This window comes from Aptenodytes patagonicus, chromosome 4 (assembly GCF_965638725.1).
Source record: "Aptenodytes patagonicus chromosome 4, bAptPat1.pri.cur, whole genome shotgun sequence".
Classification (NCBI taxonomy): domain Eukaryota; kingdom Metazoa; phylum Chordata; class Aves; order Sphenisciformes; family Spheniscidae; genus Aptenodytes; species Aptenodytes patagonicus.
The window spans coordinates 25,391,198-25,413,972 of record NC_134952.1 but is presented as its reverse complement, the minus strand read 5'-3'; the positions used below and the strand labels follow the sequence as shown (position 1 = coordinate 25,413,972).

Below are 22,775 nucleotides of genomic sequence, written 5' to 3'. Positions count from 1 at the left end.
TCACTATTGTGCAGTAGCATAGCTTTGTGGTATCCAGAAAAAAGAAAAATATCATTTTCTTCTTCTGTCATCAAATCTAACCTATTGCTTGCTACATCTCCAAATGGTTCCACTCCAGGATAATACCTAAATTAAAAACATGTTGGCTGAATACTTCACTTTTAGGGAATGACTAACCTCCTGCTGTGCTTTACCTGCAATTGGGTAGTTTTTTGAGAAACTTTCCCTAAATTTGATATTTAATGTAGTGAAACTATCGGTCCTTAAAATGCCTATTCTATTAGTCAGAATTAAGTATTTACATATAATTTTCAAAGTGGTTATTGAAAATGAGAGAACTTACTCATGTTCAGTTCTCCAGATTTAGACAAATCTCAAGTCCAGCATTGAAAGGAAAAAGCATACTCCCATCTATTTGGATTTTAGGGAGAGGTCACAGACGAAATCATACTATAAATTGGGGAGCCATAATTTAAAGTTAGAGACTGACCCTAAGTTCAACAGGATATTTACTTTCCAAATTCCACCCCAATTTCAACTGGTATGCTTTTTCTTCTTTTACTATCTTTATTATTTGTCAGTTAAAAATGGAAAAACAGGGTCCATCTGTTTAAATAATGATATACCTTAAAAAAAAAAAAAAAACCAAACCAAAACCAACAAACAAGACCCCCCCAAAAAAAACTTTTAAGAACTTGAGCTACAGCAGCTTCAAAGGGTAGTCATAAACATGACAAAATCAAACTCTTCTTGGTGGTGGTAGGTGATACAAGGAGTGGCAGTGACCATGCATTTCACCCTAGGCGGTTCAGGCTGGATGATAGGAAAAGCCTCTTCATTAGAAGGGTGGTGGACAACAAGAACAGGTTGCTGAGAGAAATAGTAGTCTCCATCCTCAAAGGTTTTCAAGGCTTTTCATTGCTGTTCTGATCTATGGTTAGTGATAATCCTGCTTTGAGCAGGAGATTAGACCAAGTGACACCTAAAAGCCCCTTTGAACCAACATTTCTATGATTCTGTGGTAACTTGTTTACAACTTCCCATTCAATGAGTTGGTCTGCTTATATTAAACCTAAACAAAATGTTTTGAATGAATCACAAAAACATACTTGCTGGAATCACATGAACTTGCAAAAGCAAAAAAAATTCCTCTGTGAATTTTAATGACTATATGTAAACATTTTTATTAATTTCAGAATTACTGAAAAAACTATTATGCAGTAGCCTCTAAACACGTATTATTGACCTGAAAAGCACTTTGATCATGTTGTGTTATAAAATACTCTGTTATTAGCTGGGTTGTACTTGTAAGATTGGAGGAGAAATGCAAATGGATTCCATTCTATAGGTATGAAATAATGAAAAAATAGAGCGAGAAGTGGGACTCGTGTGTGTCTGCTGTTACGAAGGCTAAATACAGCTGCCTTTTTCCTCTTGCTTGCTTTAGGGACATATTTACCTTTGAAATCTACTTAATGTCAGAACGTGTTTTTCTATTTGGAGCTGAAACTGCATATTCACAAAGAAAATGGACTTGGGCAATAGCTAAGGTAATACTGATAATTATCTTTTCCAGTTAGGCCAGGAGCCTTTGCACGAAGAATAAAGTGTCATTGTTAGCTTAAAATCCTCTGAGAAGCCATTCTTGATGAATACTGATCTATCTCACGTGTAAAGGTTTCTTGTGCAGCAGCAAGAAATAACTTCTGTGATTTAATGTTTGAAACAAGAGAATAAAATAAAATGGAAAAGGAATTGAAGTAACATTTTAATGCCGACCTTAAGAATATATTAAAGGTGCTCTAGTATAAAGACATACACTATACGAATTTATTTCAGTTAAGTTGTTTATGGTTGCAATTCTATTATTTTATTTGCTGAAACAGAATTCATAAAGCAGTACCGTATTTTATACAGTACCAAATGCTAATAGTCACATTACTAATTACATCAATTGTAGTTTAAAAAACAAAAATGTTTGAATTGTAGAGTATGAATGGAACAAATGTTATACTTGATTTTATAATTTATATTTAGTGTATATATGGGTTTATCAATGATAAATCTGAAAGTCTTACTTTTTTACTGTGGCTTTCATCCTTGAATCTTATAGATTTGCAATATCTTGATTTGTTTTTTTTTAGGGGAAGAGGGTTTTTTTTCTTCATCTGACTCACCCCATTTTCTTTGGTAGCATTTTGTTCCCCCTGTGGCTGAATGCTTATTAGAGAGAGACTGTGACCTGATCGGCCAGCTGTACTACAAAGATTGCCATAACCTGGATCAGTGGAGAAAAGGCTGGTTTGCTATAGAGAAGTCGAGCCTTTATTTTTGTCTTGAAATGGAGAATGCTGAAGAAGATTCCATATATCTAAGGAGGTTGCAAGAACTAAGTAAGAATTTTGCTTAACATCTAGAATTCAGGAAATACTCTACAGAATTAATTCATTGTTAAGGACATTTCTGTTAAATTTTAAAGTCAGGAACAGTAGGGAGCTCGGTAACTATTCCTTTGCATGAGCCAGCTGCTCTCCCAACTGTCATCTAAATATGGAGTTGGTAAAGTTCTGTCCTGGATTTTTTTCCCTGCTTAGTGGCACACGCTAGAGAGATTTTTGCACAGCTTCATAATGAGAGAAGACAATTTTTGCTCCAGTTGCAGCAGTATCTTTCTTACAAGAGTACAGAATTGAATAATAATATATGACCTTTTGGGATTATTGTCTCATATTTTTGACAGGGCAGAAATACTCACTACAGAACGTGTTCTTGAGATGATTGACATGCCTAGTTTTAAAATACTCAAATGAACTGGAAAAATTATAATTCTCTTGGAAAACTATTTCACAGATTAATAGCTTTTCTTTTTTCCTGATACTAAAAATATTCTTTGCTCAGTATCATGACGTGGAAAGATAAGACTATTTATACAAATGGTCTTCTATGACCAATTTTATATCATTGTCTGTAATTATGCTCTGAATCCTCTTTAAGCATATCTGCCCTACTTGTTTTTATATTGAACAAGGCAATATGTTATGCAGGAAAGTAAAAATAATTTGAGATTTTATATTAAAGTAACATAGAGAAGATAATTCAGCTCTTTATTGATGATCCTCTTTGCAAATGCTGTCAGATTATGGACTGTTTTGCAGGAACTTGCCTAAATGCCGTTGGGCTTTCTACAGTTTATTTACTGCCACCTTACCTTTGCTGTGAATAACGCCGTGAAGGTGGTTTTTAATCAGGAATATTTTTATGCCTCTAGCTGTCTTTTAACTTGTGAATACTTTTTGATCTTGATTCAGAATTAAAAGGTTAGGCAGTAGAACTGTTTCTGATATTAGTTTTGATAATGCAACTGTAATTGCTCCTACCCTAATCACATGAGCATCCAAAATCTGTGTATGTCTCAAGTATAGAAATGAAACACACATTTAGCTTTTGGTTGAAAATAATTTTTGCTTGGGTTTTGATTTTTAAATATTAGTTGTATAACAGAGTTGTATTTCTTGGAAATTTTGTATATCCCTACTCCTGTCTTTTCTTTGTTTTCTGGTTTCCCCAAAATAATCTGCTCCACTATTAAGACTGAATTGTATAACTGAAACTTGCCAAATAATGAATCATTAGTGGAAGTATAGTCACTTACCTTCTTGGTATTTGACTCAGTAAATGTAAATGAGGCCAGGAGTATGTGTGATACAAAAACATCATATAACATGCAACAGAGTATGTTTGTTGAGCTTGATTGACATTCAGGACTTTACTGACTCTGGGAATTAGTTAAGATGTGGATTATATGAGAGACCTAAACTTTGAAAGAATTAACTTTCAGAATTTTGAATTAGTAAACAGGTTACACTTAATTTACCGTTTTTAGTGTAGTGCACAGCGTAGTTTTGTAAGCACTGTTACTGGGAACTATCCAGATGTATTTTCTGTATTATGTATAATGCAGGTGTTTTGCAGGGTGCTTTTTTTAGCAGGAATAGCATAAGGCAACATAAAGAAGGGTGGAAGTGATCTTCACAGTACAACGTATAACTCACGTTATGTTATTGTAAATATCTGCAGCCATTAGAGTGCAAGTAACTTAATGGATTCTGAAATCCAGCTTACTTCTGAATCACTGTCATCTAAAACTTGTATTTACAAGTTTAATTTTAATATAATAAAACACTGTAGCATGTTTTAACATTAAAAATTACCTGTTCTAACCTTTCTTTATAATTTTCTGTATTAATTTTTCGTGTAAATGTGAGTGTATTGTGGCATTTTGTGGAGTTTTGTTTCTATTATCAGCAGCATTCTTTATTTGAAATGTTTAAGAATTACATGCTCCTTTTGTCATTTTGAAGATCATTTTGAAAAAACATGTCTATATGTGCATGTATGTGCTTGTCTATATATATATGTGTCTGTGTAGATCATATGAATGTGTATGTGTTTTGTTTTCAGCAATCAGTAGTGTCATGCAAAACGGAGAGAAAATAGACGTTCTGCTGCTCGTTGAAAAAGGAAGGTAAGGTTCCCATCTGAATAAAGCTTTGATCTGCTTTCATATTGATGTCTTCGAATTCTGGCTGATCAGTCATGGAGCTTTTTCACTTGTGGTTGCTAGAGAGAGAGTAAATATGCAGACTTCTTAAAGGAGGGAAAGTCTTTGTGTATTAATTACGTTTTATGTCTGTGTCAGGAAATGCTAACAAGTACTGCTTAATTAAAAGCAGTTTTCCCACTGAGGAAATTATTCCCAGTCAGATTAGTCTGCCAATAACGGTTTCTTCAAAAGGACTTAACTTCTTTTACCCTGTAAAGAAAGAGTACCTCTTTGGAGCATTTACCACTTACTTCTCAATTTTTTTATCACCCTTATGTCCCAGAATTCTGTGTCTCAATCTGTGTAGGTCAGGATTGAGAGGGTATGTATGAGTCCCCTGGTTAGTCTTACTGTATTGTCTGATCTCAGTTAGCAACATACTAGCTAGAAAAAAAGATACTTGTGAAGCAAACATGATCCACGTCTGCTTCCAAAGTAGGTAATATTCTGCTGAGATGACTCTGTCAAATATAGTGATATGAGAGGTTGAAACTTGAAGTGAGGTAGGGTATTTCTGCCTCATATATGGGTACAAATTTAAAGAGAAAAGTAAAATTATTGAAAATAATTCTTATTTTGTAATAGGTTGGGGGTTTTTTATTTCAATGATAGATTATTGGTATAAGAAGTGGTGCAGTGTTTACACAGTCTTCTGAACAGCCAATAATAGATTAATAAAGGGAGGTTGTTTTTATCTTTGTTGGGGTAACAAAAAAAAAACCCCACAGATACCTTTGACATCTATTCAGAGTTGGAGAAACTTGTTGGAGAAACTGATTGTAACTTGTGTGTTCTGAATTTTAACTCTTCCTAAGATGCTGTTTAAGTTCCAGAATTCAGTAAGGTGATGCAGATCAGAAACAAACCCTTTTTCCTGTTGTTTTTTTTTCGAAGAAGCATATTGAAAGAATTCAGCGTTAAGTAAGCTGTGTAGACCAACCAGGGAACCAGAGGTATCCTATTCAAGGTGCAATCCAATAGATGAATACAAACTGTGCATCTAATTTCATAGATATCAGCACTGAGCAAAACTTCTAGCTCCAAGTCAGCTTTTATTATTTCTTTCATTATAATATTTCTGTCAAGTGAGGGTAGGTTTTCCCTGAACTGCTTTAATAGTTTAATGGAAATTCTGAACTATTTGAAAATAATTTCAATAGGGGCACTGGCTGATTTACAGTGGCCATGAATATGTTTAATTTTTCTTCTCTGAAGTCTGCCATAAAGAATTTAATTGCATAGTGTTCACATTATCTTAACCATTAAAAACCATATGGTTATATAAGCTTTGGCATAGTGATTCTTACTTAGGATATTACTCCAGAAGTATCCAGGTGTTCAGCACAGTTGCATGATATTGCATCTTGCAGTGATCAGAAATGTAATATGTGTGTGTGTGTGTGTAGAAAATGATTAAATATAAAATCACCTTTATCTTTAGACTCAATTATTGTAAATGGAAACAAAACCAGCAATCCTCCTTCTGCCCCTCCAAACTCTAATGTTGTGGTTTAACCTGGCAGGCAGCTAAACACCACACAGCCGTTCACTCACTCCCCCCCCACAGTGGGATGGGGGAGAGGATTGGGACGGGGAAGAAAAATTTGTGGGTTGAGATAAAGACAGTTTAATAGGACAGAAAAGGAAGGGAAAATAATAATAATAATAAAAGAATATACAAAACAAGTGATGCACAATGCAATTCCTCACCACCCACCGACCAATGCCCAGCCAGTTCCTGAGGAGAGGCCCCCCCGGCCAGCTCCCCGCAGTTTATATACTGAGCATGACGTCATATGGTATGGAATATCCCTTTGGCCAGTTTGGGTCAGCTGTCCTGGCTGTGCCCCCCTCAGCTTCTTGCTGGCAGGGCATGAGAAGCTGACAAGTCCTTGACTAGTGTAAGCACTACGTAGCAACAACTGAAACATCGCTGTGTTATCAACATTATTCTCATCCTAAATCCAAAACACAGCACTGTACCAGCTACTAGGAAGGAAATTAACTCTATCCCAGCTGAAACCAGGACACCTAGATAAATTAATTGATAACTTTGAGAAGTCATCAGCATCAACTAAATGATATATTATAGTTTCTAGGTTTTCCTATTTTGTCTGTTATTTTATAGCAGTGCTTGTCTAATGCCAAGTTTGGCATAGACTGATCACTTGGAAGAGACACTAAATACTGATCTATTGACAACTTTCATGTTAATTTGTTAGTCACTTAAATGCAGGATAAATGATAAAATCCCAAAAAACAGTATGTCAAGAATGAAACAAAATGAGTAAGATTTTTCCAGAATTAGGAAAACTTTTTTTGGGGGAACCACAAAAAAACACAGAAACAAAACAAAAAAACCCCTACCCTTTTTTGTGTAAAGAAATAAATGTGGTCAATGTCTTACAACATCTTGCTAAATTTTATTAGAAGAAACGATGAAAATACCTTGAGTATTTTCTTAATGAAGCTCATACTGTTCTTCTGTTGTTTTGTTACTGACTTCAAACTAACTTTCCGTTACTTACAAATACTTACGCCTTTTTTTTCAAGTCTCAGTCATTGGGTTGATTAATTAGGTAAGATCATACATTACACATATCATACACCTTTTTCTTTGACTCTTTTTCCTTTGGCTACTGTAGGCAAAAGAATGACTTAAGTTGTTAGAAACAGACTTCTCACTTAACAGTGATTGCATACGCAAGTAAACAGTTTCAGAACTATAAAAACTTCAAGTCTTACTGCTGAAATAATTATAATGTAATAAATCTATGAATTCTGGACTTTTTAAAAATACTTAGTAAATTTATGTGTATGTTAAATTCACAGGGTACACAAATTGAACGTTCATCTGATCCATAACTATTCAGAGGAAGAGTTTACAATTGATTTTGAGCTGTAAGGTGCATAGTGCTTTCCAGCTTGTATAAAATGCAAGAATTCAGACAGAATACTACCAAAAGGCATGTGAGATTTTTCTGAAGTGTCTTAGGTATGAATACAATCCACTTCTGCCCCCTCCCGTTTTTTTTTCCCCTCTTCCTCTACCCTGTTTTCTACTTACAACTTGCTGTTCATTTATTCTCTGACATGTTCAGCGAAAGACTACCAGCTCAGAAATGTGAGGTGGTAATCATACTATACAAACTGTTGTACATTGCAAAGTAATAGCATGTCATGAGAGCCCGAACCAGGCTAAAACATTTTTAAAGCAACAAGACTTGTTTCTCTTTTGAAGATTGTTGTTGTTTTTGAAGCTCAGTGTACTTCCTAAATTTTTACAGTAATCCTAGACCTTTTCTAATTCTAGAATTCCCCCCCCCCCCCCCCCCCCCCCCCCCAGATCTCAAAGATGTTTCATGTTTGGTTTTGGGTATCTTTGCTAAAGTAAATTAGAGAGGAGCACACTCCCTTTTGTAGCACCTATTGAAATTTTATTGCACTCTGATCTCTGTTGGAACATACTGTCCAACCTGTTAGAACTATCTCCAACCCAGCTAGAAATCCTGACTTCTCACTATGCTGTTTTGGTATGCCATAATCAGATGGTCATTTGCCTCCTCTTAGTTCTGCTTTCATAGTTAAAATGCTTCTTGACTTCTTGCTAGAAGTGGCAAACCATTTTCCAGATTTCTGTGGCTGACACTTCCCTCTGTCACACAGAGATGTCCTCTGTTTTGCTCCATATTCAGTTTGGGGTTTTTTCCCCTTGATCTCTCCTGTCTATTTGTAGAATTCCCGAAGTGACTGGTGATACTCGATCTCTTGTTGCCATCCAAACAGAAGTTGCATAGTAGATAGGTGAAGAAGCTACTCCTGTGTAGTTCGACAGAGGAATCTGTACACTGAAGAGAGGAAAGGTGTTTGAAAACAACTCCGTACAGTAATTTTAAAATATATCTTCTATATATAAAATTTAATGCAAAATCTCTAATGCCATACTTTAAGGAAAAACAGTTGTGCAGACAATTCAGTTTCAAAAGTTCTTTTTTTTCTGTAATCATTTAAGCTCTCTCTTAGGTGTCAGCGAATGTTTTCAGACCATGATGTAATCCAGATGGTGCTCCCCCTTGCCCCCCCCCCCCCCCCCCGTTACACTTCTCTTGTAGTTAGATCTTTCTTATTATAGATAATAAACCTTCCCTACATACTGGCATAACTTCTTTATGCTGATGGTTCATTAATTACCCTTCTTAACCCTTTGATGATAGCAGTAATATTTCTTGTAAAATGCAGGTATGAGCACAAAATTCTAGAATCCAGAAATAATCTAAACGTAAGACTCATCTGAGTGAAAGGACTTGTGCTTCCAGTATGATGTGATATCCTTTGAAGAAATATTGCTGACCTTTGTTATGTATCTGTAATTATTAGTGGAATTTCCATGCTTTAGTTGCAATTTGATTATTCCTATATAATTTCATAGCAATGATACCTTCTTAGTACCTCTGTTTTCAGACATGTAGATTAGTAGAATAACTTTAAAATTGCCGGAGGGCAGTGAGTTGTGCTGATGTCTGTTTCTCACCCTTCCTCCCCACAACCCTTACGCAGAATCACTTAGTATCACTACTTTACCAATGCAGAGTTGTGCAACAAAGCATATACACATAGCTAAAGCTAGTGGACTTTGCAAGATGGGTTAAAGATAAGCTTTTGCACTGTTGTGGATGACGTGTGCTCATGTATGTTGTTTGTCTGACTACTGGTGCGGAAGGATGTGATGGTAGTCCATGATAAAGTTGAAAAGCTAAGGGTAGCTTCCTTGATGTTGAGACTAGGTGATCTTGGACTGCTGCAGTCATTTGTGCCAATTCAGTTGCCTCAATTCACTAAGGCAGACATCTACATCGGTGGGCCTTCTTGTTTGAGTACTTACGTTATTGATTTCTTGGGTATGGACTGTATGTTCTTCACACTTAACAGAGCAAAAACTCTGCCATTATTCACCATGTAGTCACTATTGCTATTTGTTATGACGTGTGTGCTCTTTATCAATTTTTTGAACTGGAAGAAGTAGCACATACATAAATGTACTGTAGAAGGCACTGAATTTATATTGTAGGAATGCATTTTGGTTCAGAGTCTGTGCAAAGTAGTTGTTAGTCTGCATGATAGGTAGATCTTTGTAAAGACTGCAGTAAAAATTCTTTCAAACACGATTACTTCTATAAGCTTAGAAGTATTCTTGATATTAAGGTGCCCAGTTTTGTGGTACCTGGGACATCAGTACACTTCAGCTTGTGTTTATATGCTTAGTCTTAAGCCTTGCATTTAATATAACTTTATGTTTTGATAATAGCAATTAGTTCAGTGAGAAATACATGTATTTGTTATTACTACTGTCTCTGAAAACTGTGTGGAAGAGATGATGATATTGACATGAAAAGCAGAAGCTAGATCTGCAAAACTGTCTCTATTACTTCATGAAGTTCTGCAGAACACTTCTACTGTGCTTTGAGGAAAGTTTTGCTTTTCTGCTGGTAACTATTTCCCCTTTCCCTTTCATACCACCTTCCAGGTTCATTGAGATCGACAAATGCTTTCCAAGTAGGAAAAAAATGTTAAGTTTGGCTGAAAGTGTTAAAATTAGAAGGAATGCTTAAACTTCTTATTTGTACATTGTATGTTTTTATGATTTAAATGCATCCTAGGCGTGCTCTCTCTCTGCCAAAAATACTGTGGTTTGAGATGAGCTTAACTAAGCCACTTCCACAGTAAACTGACTGAATTCTGAACTGTGTCTGGTACTGGTTTCACTTCCTTTTCTCCCTTTTTCTCTTTTATGGTGTTGTAGTAAATGCTGAAACTGCTTCTCTGATTTATCTGACTTTCTTCGGTGACCACTCTGGAGATTTTTGACTGGGCAAAGTTAATAATTTTTTGGAAAATAATTAGTTTCCTTCCATGAATGATCCGAGTTCCACAATAGCAGCAAGATTTTTCACGTTTATATTTCTTACCAGCAACTTCTCTTTCATGACTGTGTTGTTGCTATAGGACTGCTACTTAAAGAGATACACCATTTTCTTTGTTAATTATTAAGTAACCTCTTCCTCTGTAATTTGAATTTAACTCAACAACTTTTCAAATTTTAGAAAACAAAGAGGACATAATCTTTTGGTAGTTCTAACGTGTTTTTTTCTAATGTGGTGCATTGAGGGGAAGATCCATAGAATACAAGATGGTCTTTTTTGCATAGTTTAGTTAATTCATATATCATGACAGTTGATTGACAGGCACATGATTTAGACTTTCATATCTCTGTGAAAAAATACAGATAAGTTTAAGTTACCTTTGAAGTTCAATACACTACTATATTTCCTCTCTCCTCCTCTGGTACTGAGTCTTTGATATACAGCAGAGTTGCCCTTTTCTTGTTTAGAAGTAATAATATTTTCACTTTACCGTATGCTGCTTCCTGTACATATCATAATTCTTTAGATAACAAAAAATAATCTGTTGAGACTTCCATTTATCCTTTTGTATAATTCCATAATGCGAATCCTGCTGTTCTGCAGGGAAAATAAAAAGACAGTAATATGCAAATATGTGTGCATCTCGTGTGTTGGGAAGAAACATAAATCTTTTATAAATCATAGTCCTAAGCTCTGCTGATCTGTGAATAATAGTATTAAAGGAATAGTGTGACATGCACTGTCAGACTCTCTTCCGCTCAGTTCAAACTTTTTCATTTCCTCTTATATATGGCTACAGCAATACCAGAGGACGTCAGGGTGATGTGTTGTTTGGAAGCCATTGGTTGAGAACCACCCATGTAGGATATCGGTTCTGACAGGTCTTCAGAAAATGTTTGAAAGTATTGAATTAGGCACACTCATTTCACCGTAAAAATTTGAGAGCTTTATGCAAATTACTGATTTTTCTTAATGGAAGAGAGAGGCTTAGTGTTTCTACTAGCCAGGTATGTGTGGTGGTTAATATGAGTTTTGAAGTCGTGAAGTAGAGGCTTTTTAAAAAGGGTCATCAGTAAGGTGAAATATTTTAGTGTCTCCTACTCTGCTGCTGAATGGCTAAGTCTGTATGGTGGATCCTGAGAATACTTCAGATCCTGGGTCTGTGTGTGTATATTGACTGCATCCTCGCTTCCTATTGGAATAGGAATGCTAGGATGGAAATGTTTATAAAAGCAAAATTGAAAGATGCTAATAAAAAAAAATCTGAAATTAAATATTCCATCAATATATAAAATGCTTTGGGTTTTTTTCTCTAAATAATAAAAATGAATGTTCATATTTTGATGAAAGTATTTTCATTGAAGTTCAGTAGAACATTTTAAGTTTTCCTAATTAGCAAATAAATTGTCATTAAAGAAAATGAATCTCTTACATTTCTTTAGTGAGAGACGAAGAGTGTGTATGTAGAAAAGTTTACTTGCTATTTTAACACTTAAACCAGTTGTTTATTACATACCTGCATATGGGTGGACATACACCCTTAAACTTTTCAATTTTGGAATTGTCTCTTAGAAGCTAGCCTGTCAAGGGTAAACAGAGGAGATTATTGTAACATCTTTAAATAATAAAATCAGAACAGGGCCATCCTTCGAGTTAAACAGGTAATTAAAGAGTTGCATTAACTTACTCTACCTCAGCTCTTAGTTTTTTCATAGATGTTCCTTAGCTCTGTGATTTGCTGAGGGTGATCATTTTGATACGTGTGAAGGAGGGAAGTTCGATGTGTCTCAGCTCCTCTACAGAAGTGTGGGGGGGTGGGGAATAGAAAAGAAGGAAAGCCTTTTCCAGTATTGAAAGTTGTCTGTAAACCTCTCTTTCCTGCTTAACTCTGACTTGGACTTAAGAATGCACAGTGTAGGAGCAAGTATAGTAATTAAAATGTTGGTCAGGTCCTTTCAAAGGCCTGTGTCAGTGTTTGTGGATCTTCTTTCATTTATTGTGACACTGCTAGTACAAATGTAGTTGGAAAAAAAAAAAGATGCTGTAACAATAGGCCACCACCACAGCTTTATGTGGTGGAAAGTGCCTTGATGTCTTATTCCAAGTATTTCTTATTTTTTCTGGACATCTGCTGTGTTGCTGTAGTACAATAACATCAGTTTTCTATTTCTTTTCTGCATTCAAAATATTTTTATACTTTTCAGAACACTATACATCCATGGCCATACGAAGCTGGATTTCATGGTCTGGTATACTGCAATTGAAAAAGCAGCAGGTACAGATGGTAATGCATTACAAGATCAGCAGCTCAGCAAAAATGATGTTCCTATTATAGTAAACAGCTGTATAGCGTTTGTTACACAGTATGGTAAGTATAGTGGATTTTATTCAACCTAAGATCATTTGTATAATACCTAAGCCCCAACACCATCAGATCTTATTGAATGAGTTTATATATTACCTAAAGTAAAACCATACCCCTCGTTAGCCTCACTGCTCTTCGATGCGATGAAGTACACTGCCACACATCTGAGAATGGGCAGTTTGGGGAAATGCAACTTGGTAGATGCCCTTTATAGACACCTTCCTATTTTAAAAATTTACTTGTTTGCCTGATGTAGCTCAGCCTTGGGGTCCAGTGCCTCAGTGCAGAACACCTCAGCCCTGAAAGTAAGCTATGTGAACCGGGAAAGGCTATGGCCTGGACTGGTCAGCACATCTTCTGGGAAACTGATATTAACTGTGGAGTCGAGTTCAGGCTTAAGGCTGCTGTTTTTTCAGCATAATAGCCTAAGGACATATAGTCAGTTACCATTTGTTTAAGTAAATTTTGCCAACATAACTTTCCATGGCATTAGATCATATGCAGATGATGTCTGTGTCCTTTTTACTACTTCAAATTCATCAGTTTTCTTGTGAAATATTAAATACATATCAACCCTGTACAAACCTGTCTTCAGGATAAATGTCTGTAACCTCTGTCAGTATGAGAAAGCCTAATTTCTATTTCAGGGATTGAAGTTTAAGTAAATAACTTTTGAATATGGCAACACTGCATTATGGTAAATAGTTGTGTCTGGGTTACAACTATTGCCTAAAACCAAGAAAAATGTTTTTGCTAAATTATTTTTTAATTATTAGCAATAGGAATTATTCTAAGTATAGGTTACACTGTTTCATGCACTGAAATGTTGTTAAAGCAGGGTAATTATGTCCACCACTCAGAACAATTGCTCGTGTGTGTTCTAAATTAAAATTCAATTTCCTAATGTCTTTTAAATAAGTTAGATCTTTATTGAAAAATGTTTTTTCAGGATCAGCGTTACTAGGTGTTAAAATTTTTGAAAGCTGAAGGAATTATTTGTATGCATTACTTGTATGCATACGTATTTTTGTGTCATCATGGTAAAGGTTGTCTCTTTCGTTGTGGTCTACAGATGACAGACACTATCGGGTCCCACAGCTGTTCCTGACAGTAACAACACAAAGGCAGTATCAAATGGTAGTGCTAGTAGGCATTACAGGAAAGGTGAATTGCAAGAACATAAGACATGATTTCATAGGTTTTGACAGAGTACTTTATTTGACAGGTACCTAAGAAAAGCAGGGTTTTGTATAAAATACAATTCTTTTTCAAGAAATGTGGGGAATGTGGGAAACACCTCTACAAAGAGAAACAATGCGACTGTACATCTATGCCAAACTTATATAAGTTTAAAAAAAAAAAAGTTTTGGCTACTTTCATATGCAGTAATTGAAAGTAGTCTTGACTTTGTTTTAGACTATGAATTTTCTTTTAAGTTGACTTTGGGCTTTGGTGTTTTTGGTTGTAAAATACAAGAATAGTGGCTGCCTGATGTCTTCCTGAACGTGAGAAGAATCAGAAACAAGGAATAATTTCTACTAATCTCGAGGCTTTTAAGAGTTAAATGTTTCAGGTTGGTTGAATACAATAATACTTTACTGAGGCCTTAAGTTGAGTTGATCAGTAGGGTAATAAAATAGTGGGAGTTTTGCTCATGAAAATAGCTGTGTTTTCTGTGTAATACAATACCAGTCAGCAAAACTTCTTTCCTTTACTGTGCCTTTTGAAACTATTGTTTTAGGAAGTCCTGAAGAGATTTGGGGATTTCAATTGCCTGTAAAGTATTCCTGAAATTGTGATCCCAAGCTTGCTTAATATTTTGATGTGTATTTTTGCAAAGAGGTCTGGTTGGGTGTAAGCAGACTTGGCAGTGTTTGTACTAACAAAGTGAGTATGTGCAAAAGGTCAGAGAGATTTTAGTAAGACATACGATGGGTTTGACAGCCAGATATGCTTTTCATATAAGAATGTTTGGAATTTTTAAAAGAATGCTCGATTTTACATTTATTTATTTTTCTGTCCTGTATTTCTGTAACTTAGGTTTAGGTAGCAAGCAGATCTACCTTAAGAATGGCAATTCTTCCAATGTGGCTGAACTGCTGGAAAGCTTCAAAAAAGATGCAAGGAGTGTTAAACTAAGAGCAGGAAAACATCAGCTTGAAGATGTGACTGATGTATTGAAAAGTTTTCTTTGTCAAATAGATGATGCACTTCTCACTAAAGAACTTTACCCGTTCTGGATCTCTGCGTTAGGTAATGCATTCAATAACACTCAATACAGGAAAGGTTGTATGTACATTTTTAGTATCAAATTTGAGGGGGTTCTTAATTACTTGCCCTGTGTTGACCTATGTTGTTTGATAATTGGCAAAACAATCGTAGTGAGGAAAAAAATATTTAGAGCTTGGCTGCAATAGACTTATATTAATCAGAGATTATTTTATTGCCTTTAAGTGAACCATAATAATAATAATAACAAATAGCTATGTTTCCTTGACAATATATCTGTAAACAGTAGACCGATATTGCACTGTGTCATAGTTGGATCAGCCAAGGTAAGAAGTGATGATTAATATTTTATGGAAGCATTGATGGTAGAATTCAAGAAATAGACAAATGTTAGAGTAGGAAAAAAATGTGTACTCTGTCTTTTGACATATGCAGAAGTTTAGTTCAAAAGTGGCAAAATGTTGATGCTATCATCTGCATGATAGTTAAATGACAGTCTTGCTGCTTAAATTGTTCAAGTGACTTTTATGAACATTCAAACAAAGTTATGTATATTAACAATGTAGTCTTGTTAACAACTGTTACTTGTTTTTTGTTTCCTTAGAAATATTACTTAAGTTTTCTTTCAAATTAAATTAACTCCAACCCAAACTGTAACTTGTGATGTATTTATAACATGAGGATGTGTGTCTCTGTATGGTTGAAAACAGAACCATGAGACTAATACATTAATTAGTTACTCATTACATAAATTGGTGATTTTTATAGCGTTCTTACAAAACAGCTATATTTCTATTTTTTTCTATATTGCAGTATTTACAGTCTGCAAGAAACAAACTCTTTCCCTCATGAACTGTGCTATAAAATTGCAGATGATGCGTAGCAATAAGAGTTGCATAGGAAAAGCTAAGACAGAACATTAATTTCTTCATTAGTGCATTGAAATCATATAGGCCTATTTACTGTATGGCAAGTTTTGTCTTTAAAAAAGTTAGTAAAAGCATATGCCTCTCTGATTTTGCTTAAGTTCAAAGATACGGAGTTTGCTTTAATATAAACCACTACAAGTTTGGGAAATTCAAGTATGAATATTACACATTTTTGACCTTTAACCTCGACTTGAACAAACTAGAGGAAAGAATATTAAGAATTTATTCATTTACCACAAGATTGCTCTCATCAGAAATCAGAAAAAGTTGTATCTGTAGCAGCTTAGATTTAAGTTGGCTCTTTTACAAAAGTGCAAAATGGTGCTACAAATCAGGAAGTTAAATCACCGTTCATGGGGCTAAAATTTTGCTTCAGCTTTACAGCAGAGAATCTTGTTCTGTTACAGTTAAGTGACACTGGAAGTACTTGTGGGAAGACTAAAACACCGAGGAAGATAGAGTAGAAGACCTTTAAACTGTGTTTTTGTTGTTTGTTTGTTTGTTTGTTTTTCCTTCCAATTACCAAAGAAATCAACACATAGTGCGGTAGTTAGTGGAGAATGCTAGCAATCAGCTGGAAGAGATAAGAGTTCTTCTGTGCTTTTTCTTTTCAGAAACTCAAGAGAAGCAAGGGACTGAGAAGAAAAAGCTAAATAAATAAATAAATAAATAAAATTTGCATTAACTTTGCTCATGCCCAAAGCAGGTTTATGCTCTGTAGTATCTATGCAGCACGAGGCAGGCTTAACTTGAAGGTAGAGAGCTGTGGCTGTGTCTCAGATACTGTAATTCCCAAGACTGGAATTCCTATCATCGGCTCTGCCACTGTTCAGCTATGTAACTTTGTACAACTTATTCACCACCTCTTCCCCTTTGCTCTCCTCTTATCAGTCTTATATATTTGGATCTTTAAACTACTTTGGACCTTGAGACACTTTTCCAATAAAAATTAAAAAGTTGAAAAGGTCTTTTCCTTTCTTATCTCTGGGAAATCTTAGAAGTACATTTGCATTTGTGCATACACAGATGCGCTCACACATGTACGGGCACAAACTACAGATTAAATATCCTTTGAGAGGAAAAGCTATTGCTATCCTGGGATTTAGTCTCAAACTGTAGCAAATGGTGTTTGAATATAGAACTGGCCCTCTTTATTGCTGATATTGTTTCCCTGAACTAGTGTACAATAATAGACTTTGATAATAGTAGATTGTCAGTATTGCCTTTATGAAGAAGAGGTTGATTGGGTAAATTGTAATTTTTAAATGACTAGATGATGCCAATATAGTTAATGAGAACTGCTGTTTGTCTTTAGTGTGCATTGTTATTAATGCTCAATGATTATTATTTTCTGGCAGATACACAGAATGAAAAGGAACGTGTGAGGAAGTATGGAGCTTTTATTCGGACGCTTCCACCAGTCAATAGGGCAACTTTGGCTGCTTTGATTGAACATCTTTACAGGTCAATGCAAATGATGCACTGTAGCGGAGAAATTCTTGTAATGTGTTCTCAGTATAACTCTACCATACATGAAATGTGGCTTGTTTCATTAACTAGTAAGCATCAAAAGCTTACCTAGTTGTGACTGTTAATTATATTTGATTCCCTTTAATTTAGAATGTGTTTTTCCTTTGGTTGTATTTTTAGCAGTAGGTATCTATAAATATCAATGGGATGGAACAGCCTTACAGTGAGAGGGCTGCCAGTGTATGTGTCCAAGTAGGGTAACTTTTGATGTACTTTCTTTATACGAACTCATTTCACCCCAGTCTGCTAGTCTTCCAGAGGATTGTTGGAAATGGTTCTTGAAACTAGAAGATTTTTTTCAGGGAAAACGCCCTTCTCCACAATCTGTATTGCACATAATAACTTTGAGAATTAGCTACCCTTTCTGTTTTTCATCAATGCTTCATTTTGCAACTGAGGTAGTGGTAGAGAATATCCAAAATATAAACTTGTTTAAGCAACAAAGGTCATGTCTTATTCCTAGATCAAATAAGCAGCAGCAAATGTACAAAAAAATGTGTCTTGGATGATTCTGCAGTGTCATGGTTAAATAGTAATGGTCTATATTATATTATCTATTGAACAAGTCAGATTGTATTCCTGGTAAATTGTAGTGGGTAGAGAATGTGTAGAACGTTTTCTTTATGGGTTATTGTGTTCAGAAATTACATTACATAGCCAGGTACATAGCAGATGTCCTTTAAAAACTATTCATATGATTATTAAATTGATTGGTGCCATTTTTGGGATAAAGATTATAGTAAGTATTGTGTTTAACGATATTTCTAAGCATATCCAGTTCAGATATATTAATATGCTGTTATATCGGTTCTGAAAGTAGTTTGAATTCATGTGTATAACAGCCAAAATTCTGTGATACTTTAAAGTGTTTGCTTCCAAAAGAGGACGCATTATGTAAACAACAGAACTGATATGAAAACTTTACCATAAGTATAGAAACTAAGAAAGGTCTCATTTCATTCCACATTTTGTTTGATCTTAGATCCTAAGTTTGTAGGATATACGTACGTAACATAATACAGTGTATTTAGCATTGGTGCAGCCTCATCTTGAGTGCTGTGTGCAGTTCTGGGCCCCACAATTTGAGAAGGATGTGAAGGTCCTTGAATGTGTCCAGAGGAGGGCAACAAAGCTGGCGAAAGGGCTGGAAGGAATGTCCTCTGAGGAGCGGCTGGGGACTTTGGGCTTGTCTAGTTTGGAGAAAAGGAGGCTGAGGGGCGACCTCATTGCTCTCCACAGCTTCCTGAGGAGGGGAAGTGGAGAGGGAGGTGCTGATCTCTTCTCCCTGGTGTCCAGTGACAGGACGCGTGGGAATGGTTCAAAGCTGCACCAGGGGAGGTTTAGACTGGACATGAGGAAGCATTTCTTTACTGAGAGGGTGGTCAAACACTGGAACAGGCTTCCTAGAGATGTGGTCGATGCCCCAGGCCTGTCAATGTTTAAGAGGCATTTGGACAATGCCCTTAACAACATGCTTTAACTTTTGGTCAGCCCTGAATTGGTGAGGCAGTTGGACTAGATGATCATTGTAGGTCCTTTCCAACTGAACTATTCTATTATATTTTTATTCTATTCTAAATAATTTTGATGTAACTTGAGAGGCAGATAGAAAGTATAAGGTTTCATTTCTGTAATGAGATGTGAGATAAAGAATATAAAGAAATAAATATAAAAAAGAATAAATAATATTAGATTTTTTTCATTGCATTTAATGTCATTATTCTTTTTGAAATGCATTCCATGTTCCGTAGGGGAGCCTCAGACAATTAAAGGAACAATGAAACCTTCTAAATATGTTTATTTTTCCTTCAACAGGGTGCAGAAGTGTTCTGAAATCAATCATATGAACCCTCACAATCTAGCCATGGTGTTTTCCTCATGCTTATTTCAAACTAAAGGCCAAACTAGTGAAGAAGTCAATGTAATTGAAGATCTAATTAAAAATTATGTGCAGCTTTTTGATGTAGGTACCTTTATCTAAAAGCGTCCTAATTTCTCAGCTGTTAGACATGCTAAAATGTAGAAAATCTTCTGAAAGATGATCTTGCTATTAGTTACACTGTCTGAGGATTTGCAGGGCTTTTGAACTGTAATTCAGTGGACATTGTTCTTTGTCTGCTTTAAATTTTATTTCCCAGCTAGCTTAGCCTGTGTAGGAAAGGCTATATTTATAGGATTGCTGTGAGCTGCTGTTTTCCAAAATGGTGCACATTCTTCTTGCTGACACCAGCATACTAATTTTAAGAAAACTTCAAGATTATGACTATCAAAAATAATACTTCTATTCAAATTTTATGGGCCTGATCAGAACTGAAGCATGGAAGAATTCTGTGTTCTTTATTGTAATCACAGCTCAGAGGCTAAGACTTTAGAGAAAGTGTTTGGTTCCTTAGGCCTAGAAAGAACATGAAATCCAACTGGATAGAAAAGATACTACTAGCAGCAATTCATGTTAGCCATTTTGGTTTAGAGTTTACTGTGCTGCTATAAAATTGTTTGGCAGTTTTTCATGGAGTCCTCTCTCTTCTAATAAGTATTTGGTAAAGTTTATAGTAACGAATCCCATCAATGAAGTGCTGTTTCTAACTGACAATATTTTGCATAGCTGCTTCTATAAGAACATGATTATCAGTATTGTTAATTGTAACAATATTTATTATCGTTACATTATTATTTATTATTTACTATTGTTAAATGTAAGCATTTCTCTATATTTGTATTTATCTTTATTACATTAAATTAGCGTTTGCTAGTTTATGTTGTAATTTTTATACTAGCTCCCTTATACTTATTAATTGATCAAAAATTATCCATTTTAAACAGATAAATGAAGACCAGGTCAAACAAATGGATATAGAGAACAGCTTTATTACCAGGTGGAAAGACACTCAGGTAAGTGGCAGATATCAACCGGAATGAAAACAGTTTTAACAAAGACTATTTTGTTGTTTACATTTTTTTTATACCTAGATTTCTAAATGTAAGTTTCTAAGTTTGTGTAGTGACCAGTGTTGTTAACTACAGAGCTGAGGGACATAAAAAGAAACAAAAATGAGGAGGCATAAACAGATAAAGCAAAACAGTTCTGTGTAAAGCATACTGTGGAATTATGTTCTGGCCTGAGCACTGGGATAACTTGCAGATGGTTACATGCTTTTACTATGCTTCATAAATTGTACTAGAAGGAAATGGTCAACACTTGCAAGTGTGAAAGTGATGACCTGTCTTTTTTTAATTTTAAACATGCATATTAAATACCGTCAAGTGTATATTAATACTTCTATTATTTCATGAGCTTTGGGTATACATGGTCTCTCCTCATTAGAGTTTCACCATCCCTTTGAGTTTAAAGCATCCGAATCTTTAGCCGCATCCTGTTTTGTGACCATTTCTAGAACCTGAAGCACAAATATTATTTGGGGAAGCTTCAGACACATACTAGCAGTCAAACTGAACTTCAGAACACAATGTAAGAAAATGGGAGATCTTATGCCACTTACTATCATCTTGAGTTCCAGTCTTACCTGTAACAACTCTTGAATAACTTCAGAGTGGTAAGAAACAGTGAAGTGGTACCATGTTTCAGTCTCTGAATGGTATTTGTGTACAGTCCTAATTAAAGCAAAAATTGTAAGTTTCATAACACTACCAAGGCAGTTGAATTAGGAGAGGTAAAAGGAAATATAGGGAGCTTAAAAGCTTTTTCAGAAATCTAAAGTAGTGGAGGAGAAGCTTTCAGTGATTTTGGAGCTTATAGGGCTTTAGAAACTAATAAAAAGCTAGCAGAAAAAAAATCTATAGCGCTTTGTCTGTTGGCTGCCTTCCCCCTTCCAGCAACACTTTTGTGGTACCTTGTAAGCCATCATTAAGAAGACAAGGTCTTGCAAATACACGTTGAAATTGCATGTTCTGTGAATTGCTATCTGGAGTCTTACTTTTATCTCATATTACCTTATTGTCTGGGTCAGAGTGGCGTGAAGCTTTCTGACCATAATGGCCTACTGTGAATGTGCATATAGAAGGTAGAATGCCTATTTCCTCCTTTTGGTGCCTGGTGGGGAGTGACGGAGTTACTGGGAAACCAGCTGAAGTTTACTTCTGGTGTTTGTCTTGCAGAATGGAAACATCTGCCTTGGTAATGGCAAAAAAACCCCCAAATTTTATATCCCTAAAAGCATTCTGCAATGCAGGGGTTGAAGTGTCTTTAATGGAACTTACTAATTCTGGGGTCCATGAAAAGGACCTTATTGAGATTAGAGAATAATGTTTTGAAGCCAAAGACAGTGGAAAAATGCACAGACTTTAAAATACATTCTTTTCTGTGGTTTTAGAACAAAAAAAAAGCTTGTTACAGCTTTTTACACTATTAACATTTTCCAAGCAACTCTGTAATGGTTAAATATTTGTAATACCTTCTGGAAAAATTAGGGAGATATGAGAGGAGTTTCATGAGTAGAGAAAGAGATAGTGGAGACATTTTAATTAGATAGGGAGAAAAAATAGAAAGGAAACTGGAAGGCTGTTGATGGATTGAATAATATAGTAGCAACTGCTGGCTAGGTGCGTTTGTCTAAAACTGAAGGTGTGAGGAATATAGAGAAGACCCAAATAAAATGGTTCTGTTCTGTATTTTTCCACTCCAGATACCACTGCGAAATCACGTTTGAGGTGTATTGTATTTAGAAGGCTGCCTATTGAAGAAAAAGAGAGAGGCTTGCTTTTGTTTTTTTAAAATAAAAGTCTAGGCTTTCTAAAATTGGTAAGGTTTTTATTAAAAAGCTTCCAGCCCCTGAAAAGCTAGTCTTCCAAATTTTAAACTTTATAATCAAATTGGAACCTTCATGAATAATTGGGCCTGTTTGGACTGGTTTCCCTGGGGCTCTCCAGGTTGTTGGGAGGTGGAGTTATAGAAAGATTGAACTGGGATTTTAACTGTTCTTATTTTGCTCTCAGCAAAGTCTCTAGCATTAATAATCAGCTTTCTGAATTGATGGTTACACCTACTGTGTTAATAGACTCTGTCTTAATTCTCATAACACACATGGCTAAGCTTTAAATTCTTTACCAAAAATAGTAATATCACTTTAACCTTAAAAATGAAACAAAATTTGCTACCTCATCACAGAATTATCATAGAATCATAGAATATCTCAAGTTGGAAGAGACCCATAAGGATCATCGAGTCCAACTCCCTGCTC

At 35.4% G+C, this 22,775-nt stretch overlaps 1 protein-coding gene across 2 annotated transcripts in view; it reads left to right on the top strand.

Annotated features, from left to right (window-relative positions):
- Positions 1–22,775, top strand: part of ARAP2 (ArfGAP with RhoGAP domain, ankyrin repeat and PH domain 2) — a 168,352-nt gene that overhangs the window by 101,772 nt on the left and 43,805 nt on the right. For both annotated transcript variants that reach the window (XM_076336072.1, XM_076336071.1), the window contains 8 exons: positions 1,448–1,550; positions 2,195–2,393; positions 4,462–4,525; positions 12,729–12,892; positions 14,930–15,142; positions 17,406–17,511; positions 19,393–19,540; positions 20,401–20,469. In XM_076336072.1, coding sequence (XP_076192187.1) covers positions 1,448–1,550; positions 2,195–2,393; positions 4,462–4,525; positions 12,729–12,892; positions 14,930–15,142; positions 17,406–17,511; positions 19,393–19,540; positions 20,401–20,469 — 1,066 coding nt within the window. The remainder of the gene's footprint in view (positions 1–1,447; positions 1,551–2,194; positions 2,394–4,461; positions 4,526–12,728; positions 12,893–14,929; positions 15,143–17,405; positions 17,512–19,392; positions 19,541–20,400; positions 20,470–22,775) is intronic.